Source organism: Cherax quadricarinatus, chromosome 5 (genome assembly GCF_038502225.1).
Source record: "Cherax quadricarinatus isolate ZL_2023a chromosome 5, ASM3850222v1, whole genome shotgun sequence".
Lineage (NCBI taxonomy): Eukaryota > Metazoa > Arthropoda > Malacostraca > Decapoda > Parastacidae > Cherax > Cherax quadricarinatus.
In genome coordinates this window covers 56,756,137-56,779,981 of record NC_091296.1, presented here as the reverse complement: position 1 = coordinate 56,779,981, position 23,845 = coordinate 56,756,137, and the positions used below count along the sequence as shown (strand labels likewise).

Genomic DNA, 23,845 nt, shown 5'->3' with positions numbered 1-23,845 from the left:
AATCAAAACTAAATGCTAAACCCACAAGGGTCATACAGCACCTCTAACAGTGATTCATGTATGTTATCTTGAAGTTTGCTCATTACACTTTTTCAGCTATGTTACAAATAGCATAGACTGTTGTATTAACTTTAAAAAACTATTGCATGTCGGTATAATATAATTGATCCTTGTAAACTGTTAAATTTCTTGGTCTTCTTTTTGACTGCAGAATGTTAAGGAAATTCTACTTAATATCTCTGAGAGTTGCATGTCTTTTCAGTCTGAATTAAAAAAATTGTCATATTTTCCTATTGAGTCAACAGGCAAATTCTTTGTCTATATTGTTCCAAAGTATTATCTAGATTGCAGGGATTGTCCTGCGAGTATAGTGAATATACCACATTTTCTTTAGGTTTTCCAGTGGGCATTATTATTATTATACAGCTAGCTCTCCACTTTCACGAGCTTCGAACATTCGCAAATGCCCATGCGGAAAAAAAGTAACATGTATATACAATATTTTACGATGTTTTCATGTGTTTTATGATTGTTTGTGGTTCAATAGGTTAAGGAAGCAGTATTGTTAGGCTAAGTAAATGTTGTTATATTTCCCTACAATATATTTTTGCATCAAAACATTCACGAACACTACAGTACAGTATTATTATATTTCCCTACATCGTATTTGCGCACCAAATATTCATGAATTTTCAAGATTCGCAAGGTTCTTGATCCCCTAACCCTCATGAATGTGGAGGGCTTCCTGTAATAAAAAAAAAGTGCTAAACCCACTAGGGTCATACAGCAATGCTTTCCAGTGGACATGCTGCTGTTGAAGGAAAAGCATAATTCATATTCCATAAGAACAGTAAAGAAGTTCCCCATGTTACAGATGCTTACAGATAACTCCAGAACAGAGAGCTTCTGCTTGGGACTTACTATGTGATCCATGGTTGCTGTACCATTGTCGTCCATCGTTCAATGACCTCCTGCTCCTCCCAACAGCTGTGCTTCGTATTCTCAATGTAATTGATGCTAATTCTCCAAGTCATTTGAGTAAGTAGCTGGCAAATAATTTGTACCAGTATTTTTTACTTGTGTTTATGGGAAGTGAATTCCAGTTAATGATTATTATTTTTATATTCATGAGGAAATGAGACTGTCGAGGGTCATACATAACCTGGGAATTGGGATGTAATCAGGTTTGATCCAAGGAAAGTGAGGGTAGCTCCACTTCTTTGAACCAAGAGTCCTTCACCAGTATCAAGGCACCTTCAGTAATTCTCTGAATTTCTTAAGAATGAAAACTAATACAGCAGTATTAATTATAAAGCACACTATAACAGAATTAAAACAGCATTTGATAAATCGTAGTTCTCATTGTATAGCACTTAAACACAGTGCTACCACTTTTTTTTTTTTTTAACACAACAGTTTCCCACTGAGGCAGGGTGACCCAAAAAGAAAGAAAAAACTTTCATCATTCAACACTTTCACCATCACTCATACATAATTACTGTCTTTGCCACCACTTATCTACTTTTTTTTCATCTCCATATTCTGCAGTCTATGTTTATTCACTAATTTTTTATGCTTGCTTCCTTTCATTTTGTCTTTCCTTTTATTTTTGTCAAGGGCTGTCTGCATTAATAGTTTCTGGAGAAAGCAACAACTGCTTCATGTGTAATAACTGAACCAGCATGTGTGAATCATTTAATACTTTTTTTGGGGGGGGGGGGCCTCAAATTAATGTCACTTAGTACTTAAAGTTGTTTAACATGTCTAGGTTTGATTATACTCATGGCAACCCACTCAAAACTAGGGATTTTGAAGAGGGAAGAAAGCATAAAAAATTAAGAGGAAGAGAAAGCTTGAGAGAGATACAGAAGATATTATGATTCTAGTCCTTGTTTATGTATGAACAAAAATGTGATGAAGTCATCAACTGAAGAACTAAACCAATAAGGGCTGGCTTATGTGTTATAGAGGAAAGTCAGATTTGGTGTAATAAGCCAATTTGTTTATATTATATAATAGGGCACCACTTGTATGCCAGGTTAGGGTCCAGGCTACCACTGGAAAGCAGAATGCCATTTTTCCATATGTATTAAGTTAGCAATAGAACAAGGCATTAAAAACAATAAAAAGTAAAATACACACAGTACACTCATTACTTGCCTTAAAATATTTGTAGTCTTAATGTAGGGCGAGAGGCGAGTAGTATTGTAAGTCATCAGGTGTGGGAGGTATGGTAGACAGCCAGGCCACCCCACCCACACTTAATATACTATGACATTTAAAGCGCCCCATAGCGATAAAATGCATATAGACTATACTACTTACCATAAAATATTTGTAGTCTTAATGTAGGGTGAGAGGTGGTTATTATAATTATGGAGAAGCACTAAACCCGTAGGCTTATACAGCGCCTGTGGGGGTGGGGATAGAAGGTATTCAGGCTTAATTCAGGGAACTGGAGCACAAATCCAGTTCCCTAGATGAGTCTCACCAACCTAAAGGAACCTCCCTTGAGGGGTGGGTGAGAGATGAGTAGTATTTATTTGTAGGAAATCAGGTGTGGGAGGTATGATAGCCACCCCACAGACACATAGTATACATGATATTTAAAGCACCCTAGAGATATAAAATGCATATACAGTACACTCATTACTTACCTTAATTATTATTATAATCAAAAAGAAGCGCTAAACCACAAGGGCTATACAGTGCTGCAATTACTTACCTTAAAATATTTGTAGTCTTAATGTACGGTGAGAGTGAGTAAATGAGGCAAAACGAATAAACGAGAGAGAAAACAAGTAAATGAGAGAGGAGAGAGACACGGAGTATGCAGACAAGCAGATGAACACGTTAGGTTTTGGTTCATACACATTCATCTACATGTAACATCTCAGTGTGTTAACTTTATTTAGGTACAGGTACACATAAGTATAATTATCAGAGCAGTATAAATAAATCATGAAATAACTTTAAAATGCTTGAAATTTTGGAAAGTTTCCAGACATAATGGAGAGACACGGTGCTCACAGAGAATGTAAGCAAACTGGGTGGGGTGCAGTGACCATATTAGAAAGTCGGGGAGGGTATAGCAAGTTTTGGTTATAATTTGAAAATGACCATGTTAGTGGAATGCCGTAAAGTGGGGCCCTACTGTATTATTACAGGCATCCTAGACTTACGACTACACAACTTACACCCATTGCATGCATGACCTTTTTTTTTCTTTTCTTGGCAAGATAGCCTTCATAAAACTCCTATAAGCTCACAGGAAAAAAAATATTACCATGCACTTATGAGGAATAACTGTTCAGCTTACAATGGCAGGATTAGTGATGACTCTCCTGGAACCAATTAGGTCCTAAGTACAAGAGTCACCTGTATTATCACAAAAATGCACTTGATCAGTGTGGATAATGAAGTGCCATAAAGCAAAAGGGGAGCTGATAGCATGAGAAAAAATGTGAAGAATGTACTCATGTGGTAAAAGGGAAAGTCTTAAGCTGGTGTTACAAGCCAGTTAAAAAAAAAAAATTCTTTGAAGGTTGACTTTCTGAGAAAGTATAATTGTGTTAGAGTTCTGAAGGGGCTTTATTAAGTTATTGTTTCTTTGCAGATGCTGAGAAGATAATGTTGAACACATGCCAGAAATATGGTAGTGTGAGCAGCTACCACTTGGAAGTCACAATTGGTAACTTTTATGTTAGGTATGAAAGTGCATCAGTGGCAGAAATAGCTCTGCCACTGATAGCAAATATGATCTTTAATGATAGGGTTTTAATTGTTACTTTTTATCCTCTTAACTCATGGGAGAAGAAGGAATTTTATTAATTGTACTATATTACTTTTATATTCTTCATTCTTTCCCTAGAGAAAGACTGTTCTAGGTATCAATTTACACTAGTCCAAATTTGTACAAAATAAATTACTGTATACATGATTAAATACTGTCATATTTTTTATTGCATTTCTGCTTCTCAGGACATTTCTTGATGCTGGGGAGGGGCTCTTAATGCAAAGAATTGGACCTGTCTTTCCCTTCCTTGGATTGAACTTGCTTGCTTCCCATTCCCCCAGCACTGTGAACCTTATGGGTTTGCTTTTCCCTAAATGCAGTATAATTAACCTGTAGGGAGGCAATCGAGTTTGATCCAAGGAAGTGAAGAATAGGTTCAGATACTTGGATCAAGAGCCCCTTATGAACATCAAGACACTTTTGAGGGGCTATATTCACAAAAATGCAGTAATCCTATGTAGGTTATACAGCATTTTTAAATGTTGATTACCAAATAGTAAATCTTTCTAGGACTATTTTCAAACATTTGGAAAATATTTTATTTTAAAGCTGTAATTACATATACATTATTGCATTTATGGGTTGAGCGCTCAACCTGTAAGGGGTCATAAAGCACCTGGGGTATGTGAAAGTCAGGTTAGATCAGGTCTGTTTGGATCAAGAACCCTTTACCAGAATCAAGACACCTACCTCCCTAAGGGGTTTTAATTAGGTATATGGAGCGAAACAGAATGACTTCAAGAGTGTATCAGTCTGTAGTGGAAGGAAGGCGGGGTAGGGGTCGGCCTAGGAAAGGTTGGAGAGAGGGGGTAAAGGAGGTTTTGTGTGCTAGGGGCTTGGACTTCCAGCAGGTATGCATGAGCGTGTTTGATAGGAGTGAATGGAGACAAATGGTTTTTAATACTTGACGTGCTGTTGGAGTGTGAGCAAAGTAACATTTATGAAGGGGTTCAGGGAAACCGGCAGGCCGGACTTGAGTCCTGGAGATGGGAAGTACAGTGCCTGCACTCTGAAGGAGGGGTGTTAATGTTGCAGTTTAAAAACTGTAGTGTAAAGCACCCTTCTGGCAAGACAGTGATGGAGTGAATGAAGGTGAAAGTTTTTCTTTTTCGGGCCACCCTGCCTTGGTGGGAATCGGCCAGTGTGATAATAAAATAAAATAATAAATTATTATTATTATCAAAAAGAAGCGCTAAGCCACAAGGGCTATACAGTGCTGCAGGGCAGGAAGGAAGCGAGGGCATCAGGTGGCAAAAGGGAGATGGATGAGTAATAGGTTACGGATAACAGCGGGGCAGTGGATGGTGAAAGGGTAAAGGGCAGCAAGAGACTGAACTAGAAAGGGCTGGGGGGAGTGCGAAAGGTATCATCATCAGAGTTTGTGGAGTAAATCAGTCGTTGTCAAGAAGTCAATGAGAGAGTCAGGATTAAAGGAGGGTCCATCAGCAAGAAGGGAAGGTAAAGAGAGAGTAGTAGAACGAAGACGACGTTGGAGGTCAATTCTGCGTGCTCATTGATAGAGGGCAGTCTAACAGAATGTGGCTAATCGATACTGGAACTTGACACTGCTCACAGAGAGGAACAGGGTGCCTTTCCATGAGATACCCATGAGTAAGACGAGTGTGGCCAATGCGAAGGCGGGAGAGAGTGGTCTCCCAACCTCGGCACTGATGACAAGAAGACGGCCAGTAACCTATGCTCGGTTTAATAGAATGAAGTTTGTCACCGAGCAGAGTTGACCAACGTTGTTGCCAGTGGGTGTGAAGGTGGGTAGCTATTGCAGCAAAATAGTCCAGAAATGGAACACCTCTATAGTTATTATTATTATAATCAAAAAGAAGCGCTAAGCCACAAGGACTATACAGCGCTGCAGGGCAGGAAGGAAGCGAGGGCATCAGGTGGCAAAAGGGAGATGGATGAGTAATAGGTTACGGATGACAGCGGGGTAGTGGATGGTGAAAGGGTAAAGGGCAGCAAGAGACTGAACTAGAAAGGGTTGAGGGGAGTGTGAAAAGTATCATCAGAGTTTGTGGAGTAAATCAGTCGTTGTCAAGAAGTCAATGAGAGAATCAGGATTAAAGGAGGGTCCATCAGCAAGAAGGGAAGGTAAAGAGAGAGTAGTAGAACGAAGACGACGTTGGAGGTAAACTCTGCGTGCTCGTTGATAGAGAGGGCAGTCTAACAGAATGTGGCTAATCGATACTGGAACTTGACACTGCTCACAGAGAGGAACAGGGTGCCTCTCCATGAGATACCCATGAGTAAGACGAGTGTGGCCAATGCGAAGGCGGGAGAGAGTGGTCTCCCAACCTCGGCACTGATGACAAGAAGACGGCCAGTAACCTATGCTCGGTTTAATAGAATGAAGTTTGTTACCGAGCAGAGTTGACCAACGTTGCTGCCAACGGGTGCGAAGGTGGGTAGCTATTGCAGCAAAATAGTCCAGAAATGGAACACCTCGATAGGAAATTGGTAGGTCATGTACTGCTGACCGCGCAGCAGTGTCTGCCTGTTCATTGCCCTGTACGTCGACATGACCAGGGACCCAACAAAAAACAATATCTTTATGTTTGGTAGAGATACGGCGTAGCCAAAGTTGGATACGGAGAACTAGGGGGTGAGATGTATCAAATTTTCGTATAGCCTGTAGAGCACTAAGGGAGTCTGAGACTACCACAAATGATGACACAGGCATAGATGCGATACGAATAAGTGCTGCAAGAATGGCATACAATTCAGCAGTAAAAATGCTAGCCAAAGATAGTAAATGCCCTCGCACGACGCTGTCCGGAAACACTGCTGCGAATCCGACACCGTCTGAAGACTTAGAGCCATCTGTGTACACAGCGATGGCATGAGAATGAGAGTGGAAGTGATCAAGAAAAAGAGAGCAGGAAGCCACCGTAGGCAGTTGGGCTTTCGAGCAAGGGAGTGAGAAAGAACAGACCCGAGCAGCTGGAACTTCCCAGGGGGGGGTAGGGAAAAGTGAGATGCTACATGAACATATAAAGATGGTAACTGAAGGGGAGACAAGAGCGAATGTAGGTGAAGAGAAAAGGGACGGAGCAAACAGGGGCGGCGAACAAATAAAGAATACACAAATAACCCGCACATAAAAGAGAGAAGCTTACGATGACGTTTCGGTCCGACTTGGACCATTGACAAAGTCACACTAACCAGAGGTGGAGCAGGACGGCTATATATAGGCGTCCAGCTCCACCTCTGGTTAGTGTGACTTTGTCAATGGTCCAAGTCGGACCGAAACGTCGTCCTAAGCTTCTCTCTTTTATGTGCGGGTTATTTATGTATCGTTCCAGTCACGGTATTGTGCCTTTTTTGTTATTTATAAATAAAGAATGTCTACTAATATCGGTGACCATTCTATAAATGGAAGGATTGTGGAGATCGTGAGAGCGTACATAGTAGCGAAGGCAATGGGCATCACGGCGATCAGACAAGGATGGAACATTCGCTTCTGCATAGAGGCTCTCAACAGGGGAAGAGCAAAAAGCACCAAGGCATAAACGTAATCCTTGGTGATGGATGGGGTTAAGGCTAGAGAGAGTAGCAGGAGAGGCCGCTGAATAAATCTGGTCACCATAATCGAGTTTCGATAAAACGAGGGCTGAATGTAGGCGAAGCAGAGTTCAACGATCAGCTCCCCAGGAAAGATGAGCAAGGGTTTTAAGAAGGTTTAGCCGGCTGTGACAAGTTGCCTTCAGAGAGGTAATGTGAGGTTTCCAGGATAACCTACGGTCAAAGAGAAGGCCTAGAAACCTGACTATCACGGTTGGGGATACGAGAGCCATAGAGATACAAAGGATGATCGGAGATGACGGAGCGTCTAGTGAAAGTAATTTGGTGAGTTTTGGTACTGGAAAATTTAAACCCATGCGTGGTGGCCCAAGTGGAAACACGGTCGACCGCATGCTGGAGAGAAACTGCTATGACATGACAGTCAGCGCCTGCACAAGCAATAGCGAAATCATCAATATAGAGTGATGACCAAATATTGGGTGGAAGAACAGAGGCCAAATCATTTATAGCAAGGAGAAAAAGTGTTGTGCTCAGAAGACATCCCTGAGGGACACCTTCAGCTTGGACAAAGTCCGGGGAAAGCACATTATTGACTCGAACATGGAAGTGTCTGTCAGTTAAAAAGTTCTTAAGGATGGTAGATTGCCTCGGAGGCCTAAGGAGTGGGCTTGGGCCAAAATATTATGCCTCCAAGTTGTGTCATATGCCTTCTCAAGGTCAGAAAATATGGCAATAACTGAGTGATTATTTGCAAAGGCATTACGACCATACGTATCCAAGCGTAGTAAGGGGTCTATAGTAGAACAGCCCTTACGAAAGCCATATTGACTAGCGGAGAGACTGTTGTGTGTCTAAATACCACATTAAACAGCGATTTACCAGACGTTCCATCACTTTGCAAACTGCACTAGTAAGAGCGATGGGATGATAGTGGGAGGCATCATGTCCTGTAGTACCCGGCTTGCAGAAAGGTAGAACAATGGCAGATTTCCACAGCTGGGGAAAAACTCCTTGTGCCCAAATAAGATTGAAGAGGTGTAAGAGGACTACAAGGGCTGACTGATGTAAATGTTGTAACATACGATTATGAATGTCGTCAGGTCCAGCTGCCGATGATCGGCAAGCTGAGAGTGTTGCCTCCAGTTCCTGAAGTGTAAAAGGCACATTATACTGTTCTTCTCTGAGAGAAGAAAAGTCCAAGGGTACTAACTCTCTGGCAGACTTTGAGGAAAGAAACGAGGGGCATAGATGGAGCCCTCGGGAAATACGGACCAGATGTGTGCCAAGTTCAATGGCAACGTCGAGAGGGTTTGCTACATCAACACCAGCGACCCGTAGAACAGGAGCCGGGTCAGGAGAGTATTTACCACTCAATTTCCTCACTTTTTTCCAGACTGCACTCATAGAAGAAGCAGAGGTGATGGTGGAAACAGTCTCGCCAACAAGTGCGTTTAGCATCACGGATGACACGGCGAGCGATCGCACGCTTCTGCTTAAAATCAAGAAGTCTCTCATTGGTTCTGTTGTATTGGTACCTGCCCCATGCAGTGCGTTTCAAACGTACTGCACGAGCACAAGCAGGAGACCACCAAGGCACACACTTCTGAGAATGCTTGCCTGAGGTTTGGGGTATAGAATGTGAAGCTGCGGTATAAACTGACGTCGAGAAGAGGTGTAGGAGCTCATCAATGGAGGATGAAGAAGGAACCTCACTAAAAGCAGTGAGCTGCGAGTAAAGGTCCCAATTTGCCCGATCAAATTGCCAGCGAGGGCTACGGAAAGGTGGGGAATATGAAGAAGTAAGAATGATTGGAAAATGATCGCTGTCATGTAAGTCCGGTAGAACAGACCAGGTGAAGTCTAGTGCAGTGGAGGAAGAGCAGACTGATAGATCGATGCAAGAGAGAGTATGAGTACGAGGATCAAAATGGGTGGGAGTACCTGTACTTAAAACATGGAGGGGGTGAGAGGCGAGAAAAGCCTCCAACTGGATGCCACGTGAGTCACAATGAGACCCCCCCAGAGGAAATGGTGGGCATTAAAATCACCAAGTAACAGAAGTGGTGGTGGTAAGGATGAAACAAGAAAGGCAAAGTCTGGGATAGAAAATGCTCGAGAAGGAGAGAGATATATTAAGAACATATTGTAAACCACTTATTCAAGTGGATACGGGCTGCAGTGTAATGCAGCGAGGTATGGACAAATAGTTGACAGTATGGAATATCATTGCATAGAAGAAGGGCGCTTTCATTAAAGGTCCCATCTGAGAAAGGATCCGAAGAATACAATAAATTATAGCCTGAGATAGGTTGGAAAAACAGCTGAGTGTAATTTTGGTTCTTGTAAGCAAGCACCAACAGGGGAAAACCTGGAAAGCAACATCTGAAGCTCACCCCGATTACCCGAGGCCGCGAATATTCCACTGTAAATAGGCCATGATTGGCAATGAAGAAAATATCAGGAATCCGTAGGGAAAGGCACCTACGGACTAGAGGGGTTAGAAAAGTCAACGTGTGGTGGCATTGGAAGACGTTCAAGCAGCGAAGGAACGGAGCGTTGCGAAGAATGGGGTTGTGAAGATGGAGGAGAGGGAAGAGAAGGAACAGGAAGTGAATCAGTGTCCATTGAAGGTTTAGTCTCTGCAGTATATTCTGAAATGGCTTCAAGTGTTTCTGAATTCAAGGATGTATGGGAGACCATATTGGAGTTAGAAGGGAGAGGGTGAGTAAAGATTGGGACAGTAATGGACTGTACCAAAGTAGAGGGGGACGAAAGAGTGTAAGGGACTGGAGATGAAGTGTGGGTGGGGACAGAAGAGGCAGAAACCTGGGAGGTGGCAGAAGAGGGAGAAACTTGGGAGGGGACGGGGGTGGAAGGCATAGTACGAGGAGGAGGGTGAATCTCCACACTTGTAATAGAGCCAGAGAGGGGGGAAGAACTAGGCACAGAGACTGGAAAGGTAAAGTGTGGAGGTGGAAGAAGGGAAGGAAGGGGCAAAGATGATTTGAGCAATGTGGATTTTTTGGACTTCTGAGAAGTAGAGGGGCGATTGGTATAAGGTGTCGTACGAGGTCTTGTCGATACTGGGGCTTGTGAGGAAGGACGCGAAGATGTGAGAACAGACTGAGTTGTAGTCGGGATGTCAGAGCCAAGGACAGCAAAAGGATTAGATGCCGGAGTGGCTATGGGAGGGGTAACAACAGAGGAGGCTGCAGAAGATGGGACCCCAGAAGTGGGGGGATGTTTTGAAACACGAGAATAAGAAACACGGGGTAGTCTCCCTTGGAGGTGGAGATGAGTAACTGCCATAGCATAAGGGAGACCTTCTGCCTCTTTGAGGCAATGGATTTCACGTTCATTTAAGTAGACCTGGCAACGGCGGGAGTACGATGGGTGAGCTTCATTACAATTAAGGCAAGATGGAGGTTGACTGCAAGATGTATTAGAATGGTCGTCGGCACCACAGACAGCATTCGGCTATAGATCTGCAATATTTCGCTGGGTGACCAAAACGCCAGCAATTTCTACACTGTTGAGGTGTAGGTATCACCTTTCGAACTTGTAACCGATGTCCCGCAACATATACAGAGGACGGGAGTTCTCGGCTTTCAAAAGTTAAACGAGCCACATTGCAAGGGTAACGTCTCCGCCCACGGGCAGGAAGGACATAAGTGTCTACTTTGAGGATTGGGAGATCCTTCAGTTCCAGCTGTTCAAGAATGTCATTGCCACATGACTGGAAATTCTGTTGGACTATGGTATGGGGCAGAATGACAGTACCATTACAAGAATTGAGAGAAAGATGTTTTTCAATAGTGATAGTAGTAGTATTGATATTCTAAAGGAGAGAAAGATCATGAGCTTGGGTAGCATTCTGGACAGTGACGATGCACGTACCGCTCGAGAGCATGAAATGAAATATCTCTAACAACATGACGCAGGAGCGCTTTGCCAATACTATCGTCAGAAAGATAGGCAGAAGAAGAAGTCGGTCTTAAAGTAAAGAATTTGTCCATTGTGTGGTCTGAAACTGAGCTTGGAGAGGGAGTGCATGACGTGTCGGTCTTTTCCGAGTAGAATGGGAAGGTAACGAAGGAGCATCATCAGGAGATTGACGTTGGCGTTTAGGAGTAGGACCGGAGTTGGTCCGGCGTGAAATGGGCTGGTGATTTGAAAATTGCCATACCGTAGAGAGAGAGGCCGGAAGCATAGTCAAAGGAGAGCGGAGGTCAGACAAATTGAAGGAGTCAGTTGAAGCCCCGGTACCTGAAGCGGGTGAGGAAACAGCACCAGCAAGAGGTACAGGGGCATCGGGAGTGTCCGAAGAGTGGTCTAAAAACAAGGCAGGGTCAGAATGGGGTGCGGTATCAAGAAGGGGCCCGGGGGTAATGGGTTCATGGATTGGGTTCTCCATGGTTAGGTTACTCCTTTGCTTTTTGTTTTTAAGAAAAAAAAAGAAAGAAGAAAAGAAAAGAAAAATTAAAAAAAGGGGGGAGCGGGGAGGAATAGTTCCCAGGAGGAATGAAAGGGCCGGAAATCTCCCTCCGCGCCCAAGAGGACCTCAGCACCGCTAGTAGTGCAGATGCAGCATGGAACCCATGCCATACCCTACCCTTCATGCCAGTAAACCAGCAATCCGGGATAGCAACCTCACATCTGAAGAGCTACCTCGGTGGACAAAAGAGAGGGCGGCCCGATATCCGCCACAAAGCATACCTCCTTCGGCCACCACCCCCAGAATCCAAAAGGTGGCTTCCAGAGATACACCCGTCGCCCGAAAGACACCCAAAGCTACTCCGGGATACCGGAGAGGGATCGGGACATCCCCAGGCGATCCAGATTCCACGGCAAACTGCGCCACCGCCAAGAACCTCAACAGAATGGGATGGACCCCGGTATCCTTTCCCCTACCTAGGAACTAACGCGCCTGTGGGAGAAATCCCAAAGGCCAAAAAGAGGAAGGCAAAAGGGAGGGGTGGGGAGGAGGAGGAGGAGGAGGAGGAAACAAAAAAGGGGAGGGTGGGATAGGGAGGGGGGGATTGAGGGGTAATTAGGTTCGGTCTGAGGAAGGAGACCGACAGGTCTGATTCCTCAGACCAAGAGCCTCTTCACCACAACAAGGAGCCCCCCCTTGAAGAGGATTATGATGATAAAGCAGCGCTGTATAGCCCTTGTGGCTTAGCGCTTCTTCTTTTTTATCATATTATTATTATTATTATTATAACCAAAAAGAACTAAACTTAATTAGGTATAAATAGTTTTGTATTGGTAGTTAAAAAATATAACAAATTTTCAAAGATAACCTTATTAATTCTGTTTGTGCCATATCCAGTACAGGTAATGTACAATGGAAAAAATGTAGCCAGAATTAAAGAAATTGTTTTATATCTACTTTATTGGAATCCATATTTTATTAAAGCTTTACCATGAGGCAGGCTCTGTATGACTAAAGATTTAGCACTTCTCCATGAATAAATATAATTCAGCATGATTCATCTTGATGGCTCTGTGTTACGAATGAAAAGAAGCTGGATGTTCTAACACTCAGCAAGTAAGGGTAAATGGGACTTGATTGGGTGAATTACAGCTAAGGGGAGTACAGGTAATATTAGATGACTGACTGGAAACTACTATTACTGCATTCAGAGGGAAATGCCAAACCCAGAGGAGTTAAGTGGCACCTACAGTAATGGGAGCACATATCCCAACTCTGGAAAGAAAAGAGGTAGTGTATATTTAAAAAATGTGGATTATAACAAAGGTGGGTTGTAAGAAGTGGATTATGGTGCATGTACCTGATGGCAAGATGTGTAGAGGAGAGGTTTTGAGATGTGTTAAGTGAATGTTTAAGGAGTTTGGAGCCAAGGGAGAGGCTACTTATTATGGAGACCTAAATGATAAATTGGGAGAGGCTGTTGTTGACAGTGTAACAGGGAATGCCAGGGGATAAGTGAAAATGGGGCCCCTTAATTGAATAGAAAGGAGTTTGGTAACAGAATATACTTATTTTGAGAAAAAGAGAATAAATAAGTATACAAGATATATAGGTTACACTTACAGCAGTTAGATTATAAATTAGTAGGCAGAAGGTTAATGGGTAACTGTTACGAGTATGGCCATACCCGTTATATTTTATACAAGGATGTGCTCCTTTATTTTATAATATATATGATAATGCTAATATTGTATTATATTACGTTTTGTTAGCAGTTCTTAATATTGTCATGTAGTGGGAAACCACTAGTGTAAGTGCCGGTTAGCACTTCAGGTACTTAAGTCTCCCTCAGTCACGTGACCAACGTGACGTCGGCTTACCACTCAGTGGTACCGGCAGTAGGTTCACAGCACCTGCTCAGAGAAGGTACACCACCCTTGCTCTGAGTAGGTTCCCACATTCACTCTGACTAGCACTCCCACTTCTAATCTAATTTCTAAGAGTTCACTGATCATATTACCTGAAATCGTATTTGAGCAACAGATTGATTGCTTGACTCTACTACTGTGAATTGTTTCCAGTAGACTCTTGTGTCGTAACAATAGTTGTGTATATATATATATAATAGTATCCTTAATGTGTAAAGGAAAAAACAATTTTATTGCTCTATTTTAATTAATATATAGTTCATAAATATATGAAGATACTATAAGTTTTATTGTTATTAAAGACACAGATTTTATAAGAGTTTTGGCCATCCTACAGAAAGAAGGTTAACAAAGAGAGTCCTTTTTAAAAGGCTATGTTGGCTGCACTAAAACCTTGTTGCTATGGAGTTTCCCCTAGACAATAGCCAACCTAGTAACTGATACCCCATCAAGGATCAGTAACCCAATGTTATGCACTCCATATCGCAACAGTAACCTTATGGATTTGCATGATTTTTAGAGGAGCAACAGAGATGTCTGATCACTGTTTAGTGGTAGCTACAGTAAGAGTAGGGGGTGGATGGAGTATAAGGAGACTGGTAGCAGTGAGTAGGAGATATGTGAAACTGAATGCATTGGAGGAGGCAGGGAAAGGCATAAGTGACTACCGTGAGAAAGGGGGTTAGACAAATTACAGAAAATGAGGTCAAGGAGGTATGGGGTAAATTTAAGAATGCAGTGCTGGAGTGCATAGTAGAGGAGAGTGGGTACAGGTGGGATGATGAATGACTGGCGAAGCACTGAGGTAGAGGTGGTAAGGGAGAAAAAGTTACCATATAAAAGATTTTGCAATTGCAAATATAAAAAAAGGCAGAGTATATGGAGAGGAAAAGAGCATTAAAAAAAAAATATGGGGAGAGAGTGCAAAAGGAGAGAGAATGAATATCAGCAAATTTTGCTGAAAATAAAAAAAATTTGGAGAGATCATTAAGGTGAGGAAGCCTGCAGTCTAAACACCCCTTACTCTTCCTAAATAATCCTTAATCCTTTGCAATCCTACTTTGTTTTACTCTTAACATTATTACTGAAATAATTATCATACATTTTATCCACTATATTCAACAGGCTTATTCTCCTTTTCCTTTATACAAAGGGAAGGTATATTTCACTAAAAATACAAGTAAACCTTTAATGTTAACCTGCCAGTAAGTCAAGTTCACTTTTTTTTTGGTAGGGAGGGGGGGGGGTGAAATCACTGAAATCTATCAATATTTTAACCCTTTCAGGGTTGGTGCCATACTAGTACGGCTTGCATGCCAGGGTTGGTGCCGTACTAGTACGCATAAATTCTAGCGCCTTCAAATCTAGCGAGAGAAAGCTGGTAGGCCTACATATGAAAGAATGGGTCTATGTGGTCAGTGTGCACAGTATAAAAAAAAATCCTGCAGCACACAGTGCACGAGAAAAAATAGCTCCGACCATGTTTTTGCTTTAAAACAGTGACTTTGCAGTGTATTTTCGTATGCTACTTATGGTTGTATTCTAGTTTTCCTGGTCTCAATTTATAGAATGGAAGACATGTTACAGAAATTGAGATGATTTTGATTGGTTTCACAATGAAAAGTACCTTGAAATTGAGCTCAAAGTAACAGAAATGTTTGATTTTTGCCAAAGTTCAAAAGTAAACAAATCATGCCATGCGTCCAATACACGTCAACTGGCGAGTCTAATATTCTTTCACAAGGGTGCTGATATTATTTATACCATTTCTACACTAATGCAGTAGTCTGCATAACAGTAATTCTTCTATTTTTTTGTGAGAATATTATTATTATTATTATTATTATGATCAAAAAGAAGCGCTAAGTGGAAAGCAAAAGAAATATAAGAGAGGCCTGGGGACGTGACTAATGAACAGAAAAAATGTTATTTTAGTGCCAGGAATGTCTGTCTTGTTTATTGTGGACCCTATTTGGAAATTGGCATCTTTTGAAATTTGTGTGAAATTGGCAAAAATGCCAATTTCTGACCACTTTATTGGATAGTTGAAATCGGTAAACGAGTGGTTTCTTGTACTCATTCGATAGAAAAAATGGAGTTCTAGCGAAATAGTTATGATTTTTGTCAACTGGTACATTGGAATTAGCCAAAAATACGGCTCAAGGTGGGCGAAATCGCCGATGCGTAAACATCGTCAAGACCGCTAACTTCGTGAGAGCATAATTCCGTAAGTTTTCCATCAAATTTCATATTTTTAGTGTCATTATGATCAAGAAAAGATTCTCTATCATTTCATAAGATTTTTTTTTTTTTTCTGAAAAATTTCTGACCCTGAGAACAAGTTCAGGAGAGGGCTTGCCGACCCTGAAAGGGTTAACTGAGTGTTGAACTGTAATAATGCTATTGGTAAATACTGTACCAGGAAACTGCTACATTAGGAACTGACCAAGATAAATTGGAAACCAATATTCAATATTCTAAAACATTTTTAACTGGCATGCTTAGGGTGTGAATAACATGGTTAAAATAGGGTTGTGTCTTAGACACTAAAAGAGCAGAGCAAACTTTTAATGTCTTATTTCATCAAAAACAGTAGGGTTTTTTTTTACTTGTCACTTGTTTAACTGGAAATGTCTGGAAAGGAAAATGTCAAGCACATCATGGCGCAAGTTATAATGACCCTAAAAAACCACCACCACCATTACTCAATCTTCTCATTAGAAATAAGCTAAAGTGTAAGAGTTTGAGCTTACCTTTAATTCTTTGTTCCTCATCCTTGTTGCTACACAAGTGTGTACCAAGATGCTTGATGTAGCCCAGAAGGCCCACAAACTTGTCAGGGAAATTTCCTGTGGCTGTGATCAGCTGTTGCTTTCTCTTACCCTTATTTTTTCAACAATGTTGTGTAGTAAGCTAAAATGTGAAAAAAAAAAAAAAATTGTATCTTACCTTCCTTGTCCTAGTTGCTACAGAAGTATGTGGAAATGGTTGATGTGGTCCATCTGGATGACAAACTTGTCAGAGAAAATTTCCCGTGGTCAAATGATAAGATGATACACTTGCTATGAGATCATGACTTAATAAGTTTTCAATATTTTAGTTTAGCTAGGGTAGGTAAATGACTGGTAAAGGATCAGGAATGTGAAATTAATTATGAGTTACTAGCCTTGTGCATATCTCACCAATGAACACCTCAAGGCTGATTTACCTAAATTTTTTAGAAACCTTATTATAATTATTATAATCAAAAGGAAGCGCTAAACCTACAAGTGTGATACAGCGCAGCAGGGCAGGGAAGGGTGCATGGGTATTTGGTAGCAAGAGGGAGAGGGATTATTACTAGGTCATGGAGTGCAGCGGGGCAGTGGATAGTGCAGGGGTAGAGGGTAGCAAGAGATTGAGGTAGAAAGGGCTGTGAGGAGTACTAGAGGCATCATCATCCGAGATTGTGCAGTAAATCAGTTGCTGTCAAAAAAGTCAATGAGAGAGTCTGGGTTAAAGGAGGGTCCATCAGCAAGAAGGGAAGGTAAAGTAAGGGCAGTAGAGCGGTGACGATGCTGGAGGAAAATTCTGCGTGCTCGTTGATAAGAGTGGACAGTCCAGCAGAATATGACTAACAGAAACTGGAACCTGACAAGTCTCACAGAGTGGAACAGGGCACCTCTCCATGAGATACCCATGAGTAAGACGAGTGTGGCCAATGCGAAGATGAGTGTGTCTCCCAGCCTCAACACTGATGACAAGAAGACCAGCAAGCAGAAAGCGTGGACTCTAGCTCTTAGAGAGTAAAAGGTATGTTATATGGCTCCATCCCATTAGAAGAGAAATCCAAGGGCGATTGCTCCCTGGCAGACCTAGAAGCGAGAAATGAGGGACAGAGGTGAAGCCCTTAGGACAAGATAGTTCCCGATTTCCATGGCAACCTCAATAGGTTCCACAATATTAACACCAGCAACCTGCAAAACGAAAGTTAGGTCCAGAGTGTATTTGCCACACAACTTCCGTACCTTCTTCCAAACCGCACACATAGGGGAAGATGAGGTAACAGTAGAAATGTAGTCCTGCTAACACGTGCATTTAGTGGCGAGCGACTGCCCTTGCTCACTTAAAATCCAAAAAATTATCCGCAGTCAGATTATATTGATAATGGCCCCACGCAGCACGTTTCAAACGCACCAAGGCACATGTCTCAGAATGCCTGCCTGAGGTTTGAGGAATAGAGCATGATGCTGCAGTCAAAACTAAGGTCGAAAACTGGTGCACCAGCTCATCAATAGAGGACGAAGAAGGGTCCTCACAAAAAGTGGTGAGATGAGAGTATATGTCCCAATTCTCTCGTCCAAATTGCCAATGCTACAAGGCGGTCGGGAATACATAGTAGAAGTAAGAATAATAGGAAAGTGATCACTGTCATCCAAATCCGGGAGAACAGACCAAACGTAATGAAGGGCAATTGACGAGGAACAGATAGAAAGATCAATGCAAGAGAGAGAGACCGAGTGCGAGAGTCAAAATAGGTGGGAGCACCTGTATTTAAAACATGAAGAGAATGAGAAGTGAGAAGAGTCTCCAACTGATCACCACAAGAGTCACAGTGGGGCCCTCCACAAAAATGATGATGAGCTTTAAAATCACCTAACAACAAGATGGGCGGTGGCATAGAAGAGATCAAGAATGCAACATCCGAAATACAGAATACACGGGAAGGGGAGAGATATAGAGAGCAAACTGTATACCACCTGTGCAAATAAATATGGGCTGCAGTATAATGCAGCTGAGAATGAACAAAGAACTGTTGAACTGGTATATCTACGCACACAAGAAGTGCACTCTCATTAACCCTTTGAGGGTCGACAGGCCCTCTCCGAAACTCGTTCTCAGGGTCGGCCAAATTTAAAAAAAAAAAAAATTATTTTCTCTTATGAAAAGATAGAGAATCTTTTCCCGATCATAACGACACCAAAAGTTTGAAATTTGATAGAAAACTTACGGAATTATGCTCTCGCAAAGTTAGCGGTCTCGGCGATGTTTACGGATCGGCAATTTTGCCCACTTTGAGCCCCATTTTCGGCCAATTTCACTGTACTAGTCGACAAAAAACATGAATATTTCGCTAGAACTCCATTTTTTCTATCGAATGGGTGCAAGAAACCACCCATTTATAAATTCAACTATCCAGTACAGTGGTCAGAATTTAGCAATTTTGCCAATTTCACACAAATTTCAAAAGATGCCAATTTCGGAATAGGGTCCAGAATAAACAAGAAAGACATTGCTGGCACTAAAATGACATTTCCTCTAGTCATTAGTCACGTCTCAAGGCCCCTCTTATATTCTTTTGCTTTCCACTTTGAATTTTTATTCTCACAAAAAATATAAGATTTACTGTTATGCAGACTACTGCATTAGTGTAAAAAATGGTATAAATATTATTGGTGCACTTGTGAAAGAATATTAGACTCACCAGTTGACGTGTATTGCACGCTTGGCACGATTTGTTTACTTTTGAAGTTTGGTAAAAATCGAACATTTCTGCTACTTTGAGCTCAATTTCAAGGCACCTTTCATTGTAAAACCAGTCAAAATCATCTCAATTTCAGTAATATGTCTTCCATTCTATAAAATGAGACCAAGAAAACTAGAATACAACAATAAATACTATACGAAAATACACTGCAAAGTCGCTGATTTATTAAAAAAAAATGGAAAAAGTTTTTTTTTCTCATTATGCACCGTGTGCTGCAGGATTTTTTTTAGACTGTGCACACTGACCACATAGACCCATTCTTTCATATGAAGGCCTACCAGCTTTCTCCCACTAGATTTGAGGTCGCTAGAATTTATGAGTACTAGTACGTCAAAAACCCCTACGCGTAAGACGTACTAGTACGACGAAAACCCTCAAAGGGTTAAGTTTCATCAGGAAAGAGATCAGAAGAATGAAGTATCACAGCCTGAAACGGGACGGATAACTGCTGAATGAACTTTAGGCTCTTGTAATTCAATACATACTGGGGGAAAACTGGGAGAACAACACCCGGAGCTCTCCTCGATTACCCAAGGCCACGAATATTCTATTGTAAATAAGTCATTATTCACAAGATGGGTATGTTAACAATGAGAAGCGATAAAATCTATGGGCTAGTAGGGTCATTGAAGTCAATGTGTGGAGGCAACAGAAAGCATGTAAGCAAGGAGGAATCTGAATACTGTGAGGGAAAAGATTACTGTGAGGGTTGTGAAAAATAAGAAGGGGCATTTGGAGGTGCACTTGTGTCCATCGAGGGTTTCATCTCTGCAACACACTGGAGATAACATCAAGTATGTATTTCAGCGGACAAGGAAGGTGCCAATACCAAGACTTCAGAGACAGGTGAGGTAGAGCAGGTAGAGATCAGGGAGACTATGGAGGGAACCAAAAAGTCTGAGAGGCTGGAAGGGGTCTGGGGGAAACAGGAGAAGAGGGAACCACACAAGGATGGGGGGGGGGGCAAACCTCCACTTTCATGTGAGAGTTAGAAAGGGGGGTAAGAACTAGGCATCAAGGCCGAAAAGGAGAACTGTTGAGAAATTGTAAGCACTGGAAGAATGCGAAGAGACTTGGGCTTAGGAAACAAGCTGAACTTCACAGGTGATAAGCGAAGGTGTGTGTGTGTGAGGCCTCGCAAACTGGGAAGCTAGCGGGTGAGTTGAAGAAGAAGAAATAGGAAGAGGTGGGGGTTTCAGAGGGTAAAACTGCAAAAGAATTAGAGATGGGGGTGACCCCAGAAGACATGTCACCAGAGGAGCTGGTAGGTGGGGGGACCATCAAGGTTGGAAGTCTCCTAGCTACTCGAGAATAAGGAACATGACGAAGATTTCCCTGAAGGTGGAGCCGAGAGACAGCCATAGCATAAGGCCTTCGGTCTCCTTAAGACAACGGATTTCTCATTCATTAAGATGTACCTGACATCGGCGGGAAAAAGAAGGATGAGTTTCATTGCAATTAAGACAAGTGAGGGGGGAAGACTGCAAGATGTATCGGCATGATCCACAGACCGGGCACTCCATTGCAGACCTGCATTTTTTAGAAGGATGTCCAAAGTGCCAGCAATTTCGACACTGTTGGGGTGTAGGCACCACTTCATGGACCCCTAGGTGATGGCCCGTGATATATATGGAGGACAAGAGTTCATGGCACTCGAAGATTAAGTGGGCGATGTTATTATAATAATATCTTTATTTACTACAAGTACAGTACGTACTTCTACATGGTATGCAGACCTAGCTGACATCAATGACATACTACTATATAGAAAGCCCCTTGTTATGCTGAGCATTTCGGGCAAATTAGGTCAGTGTCCCAGGATGCACCCCACACCAATTGACTAACTCCCAGGTACCCATTTCACTGATGGGTTAATGTAGACAACAGGTGTAAAGAAACATGCTCAATGTTTTTACCCTGGCTGGGAATCGAACCCAGACCCTCGCCGTGTGAAGTGAGAGCTTTAGCCACCAGACCACTGGGAAAGCGCCTTTGCCTGCAAGCGGGCAAGATATATGTATCCACTTTGAGAATCGGAAGGTCCTGAAGGGCTAATTGCTCCAAAATATTGTCACAGCAAGACAGAAAATCACACTGTATAATGGTACACAGTAAAACCACTGTAAGAATTGAGAGTAGCATGCTTGTGAACTGTGATATGAATGTTATCAATAGAAATAAGATGGGAAAGATCATAAGTTTGTTCTGCATTCTGAACTGTAACGATGTGCGCACCACTTCAAAGAGTGTGGAAGGATATATTTTGGCCAACACGTCATAAAAGAGCTTTACCAATACTATGGTCTGAAAGATAATCAGTTGGAGATGTCGGTTGTAGGGAAGAGAATTTGGTCCACTGTGTACTTGTAAACACAGTATGTAAAGGATGTGGGTGTTGTGTAGGTCATTTCTGGGTTGAATGAGCAGAAATTGAAGAACCGTCATCAGCAAATGGTCTGGAGCGTTTAGGCGTAGGACTGTGGGTGACCTGACCCAAGGCAGGTGGGCAATCTGAAAACTGTCGTACTGTATTTGGGGAAGCTGGACACTTAGTTAAAGGCATGCATGAGGCAGAGGCACTAGAAGAAATGGGTGGAGCCTCAGCACCTGGAGCAGGTGCCAAAGTATCACCAGCATAAGGTACAGGAGTATGGAAAAAGTCTGGAGAATGGTCCAATAACGAAGCTGGGTTAGAACAGGATGCGGTAACAGAAAGGGGCCTGGGAGGAGGAGGAGGAGGAGGGGGGTCATGGAATGAGGATTCTATGATGATGGCACTTCTTTCTTATTATTATTTTAGGAAAACAAAAGAAAGAAGAAAAAAAGAAGGAAAGAAAAACAAACAGAAAGGGACAGCAGATGGACAGTTACCAGAAAGCATGGAAAGGCCGTAAGTTCCTCCCTTCATCCAAGAGGACCTTGAAACCACCAGCAGTGTAGATGCAGTGTGGAACCTGTGCCATACCCTACCCTTCACACCAGTAAACCAGCGCTCTGGGATAGCATGATGTTGGTGAGGGGCTCTTGATTTAGGGAATTGAATCTGTGCTCCAGTTCCCCGAATTAAGCCTGAATGCCTTCCACATCCCCCCCTGGGCGCTGTATAATCCTACGGGTTTAGCGCTTCCCCCTTGACTATAATAATAATAATAATCTGGGATAGCAACCTCACATCCACTGAGCCACCTTAGCAAACAAAAGAGAGGGAGGTCGGACACTCACCACAAAGCATACCTTCCTCAGCTGCCACCTCCCAGAACTGACAGGCAGCCTCCGGAGATACACTCGTCACCTGTAGGACACCCTGCCCTACCTCCTGGAAATCCGGGAAGGGAGCAGGGCACATCAAGATGATCCAGATTCCGCAGCAAACTACACTGCCGAAGAACCCCAGCACACTTCCCCCTACCTAGAAACCATAATGCCAGAGGGGAAGGCTCCAGAGGCTACAAACTGGGCAGGGAAAAGGGAGGGCTGGGAGGGAGTAAAGGGAAAAGGGGGATGGGATAGGGAAGTGGGGATTGGGGGGTAATTAGGTTCGGTCTGAGGAAGGGCACCAAAAGGTCTAATTCCTCATACCAAGAGTCTCTTCAACCCACCAAGGAGCCCCCCTTGAAGAGGGGTACAACTTGAAATCCATTTTTCTTGAGGGGGTAAGATAAAAATATGTTGAGTTTATGCCCAAGAATAATCAGCAGCTGACAAGTAATCAATCTTGCAAAAACACATTCCTAATTAATTTATAACTATATAGAGAAATACAGTGGACCCCCGCTTAACGATCACCTCCAAATGCGACCAATTATGTAAGTGTATTTATGTAAGTGCGTTTGTACGTGTATGTTTGGGGGTCTGAAATGGACTAATCTACTTCACAATATTCCTTATGGGAAAAAATTCGGTCAGTACTGGCACCTGAACATACTACTGGAATGAAAAAAGTTCGTTAACCGGGGGTCCACTGTACATTGAAGTAATGATAATAAATACACAACATTAATTATAACTGTGGATGTTTTATTTTTTTTATCTGTCAACACTCTTTTGACATGTATACACCAAAGCTTAAAACTATTACAGTATTATTATTATTATTATAATATATATATATATATATATATATATATATATATATATATATATATATATATATATATATATATATATATATATATATATATATATATGTCACACACACACTCACACACACACACGAAAACCCTGGTTTTCGTCTTTAATCCATTCCAGAAGGTCGGCCGAAAACCGATTTGTACGAAAACTGAAATATTTCCCAAAAGAAATAATGTAAATCCAATTAATCTGTTCCAACCACCCTTTCGCCCATATATATATATACAGTGGACCCCCGCATACAGATTTTAATCCGTGCAAGAGGGGTCATTGTTATGCGAAATAATCGGTATGCGAATGAATTTTCCCCATAAGAAATAATGGAAATCAAATTAATCCGTGCAAGAGACCCAAAAGTATGAAAAAAAAATTTTTTTTACCACATGAAATGTTAATTTTAATACACACAAACTGAAAAAGGCATGCACACTTACATGACACTTACTTTTATTGAAGATCTGGTGATGATTGATGGGATGGGAGGAGGGGAG

At 42.1% G+C, this 23,845-nt stretch overlaps 1 protein-coding gene across 3 annotated transcripts in view; it reads left to right on the top strand.

The window, feature by feature from the left end:
• The window catches only part of LOC128684718 (serine/threonine-protein kinase Kist), a 42,893-nt gene extending 35,943 nt beyond the window's left edge, over positions 1-6,950 (top strand). For all 3 annotated transcript variants that reach the window (XM_070102476.1, XM_070102467.1, XM_070102483.1), the window contains exons 9-10: positions 875-1,038; positions 3,617-6,950. In XM_070102476.1, coding sequence (XP_069958577.1) covers positions 875-1,038; positions 3,617-3,831 — 379 coding nt within the window. In that variant the 3' untranslated portion in view covers positions 3,832-6,950. The remainder of the gene's footprint in view (positions 1-874; positions 1,039-3,616) is intronic.
• The last annotated feature ends 16,895 nt before the right edge of the window (positions 6,951-23,845 follow it).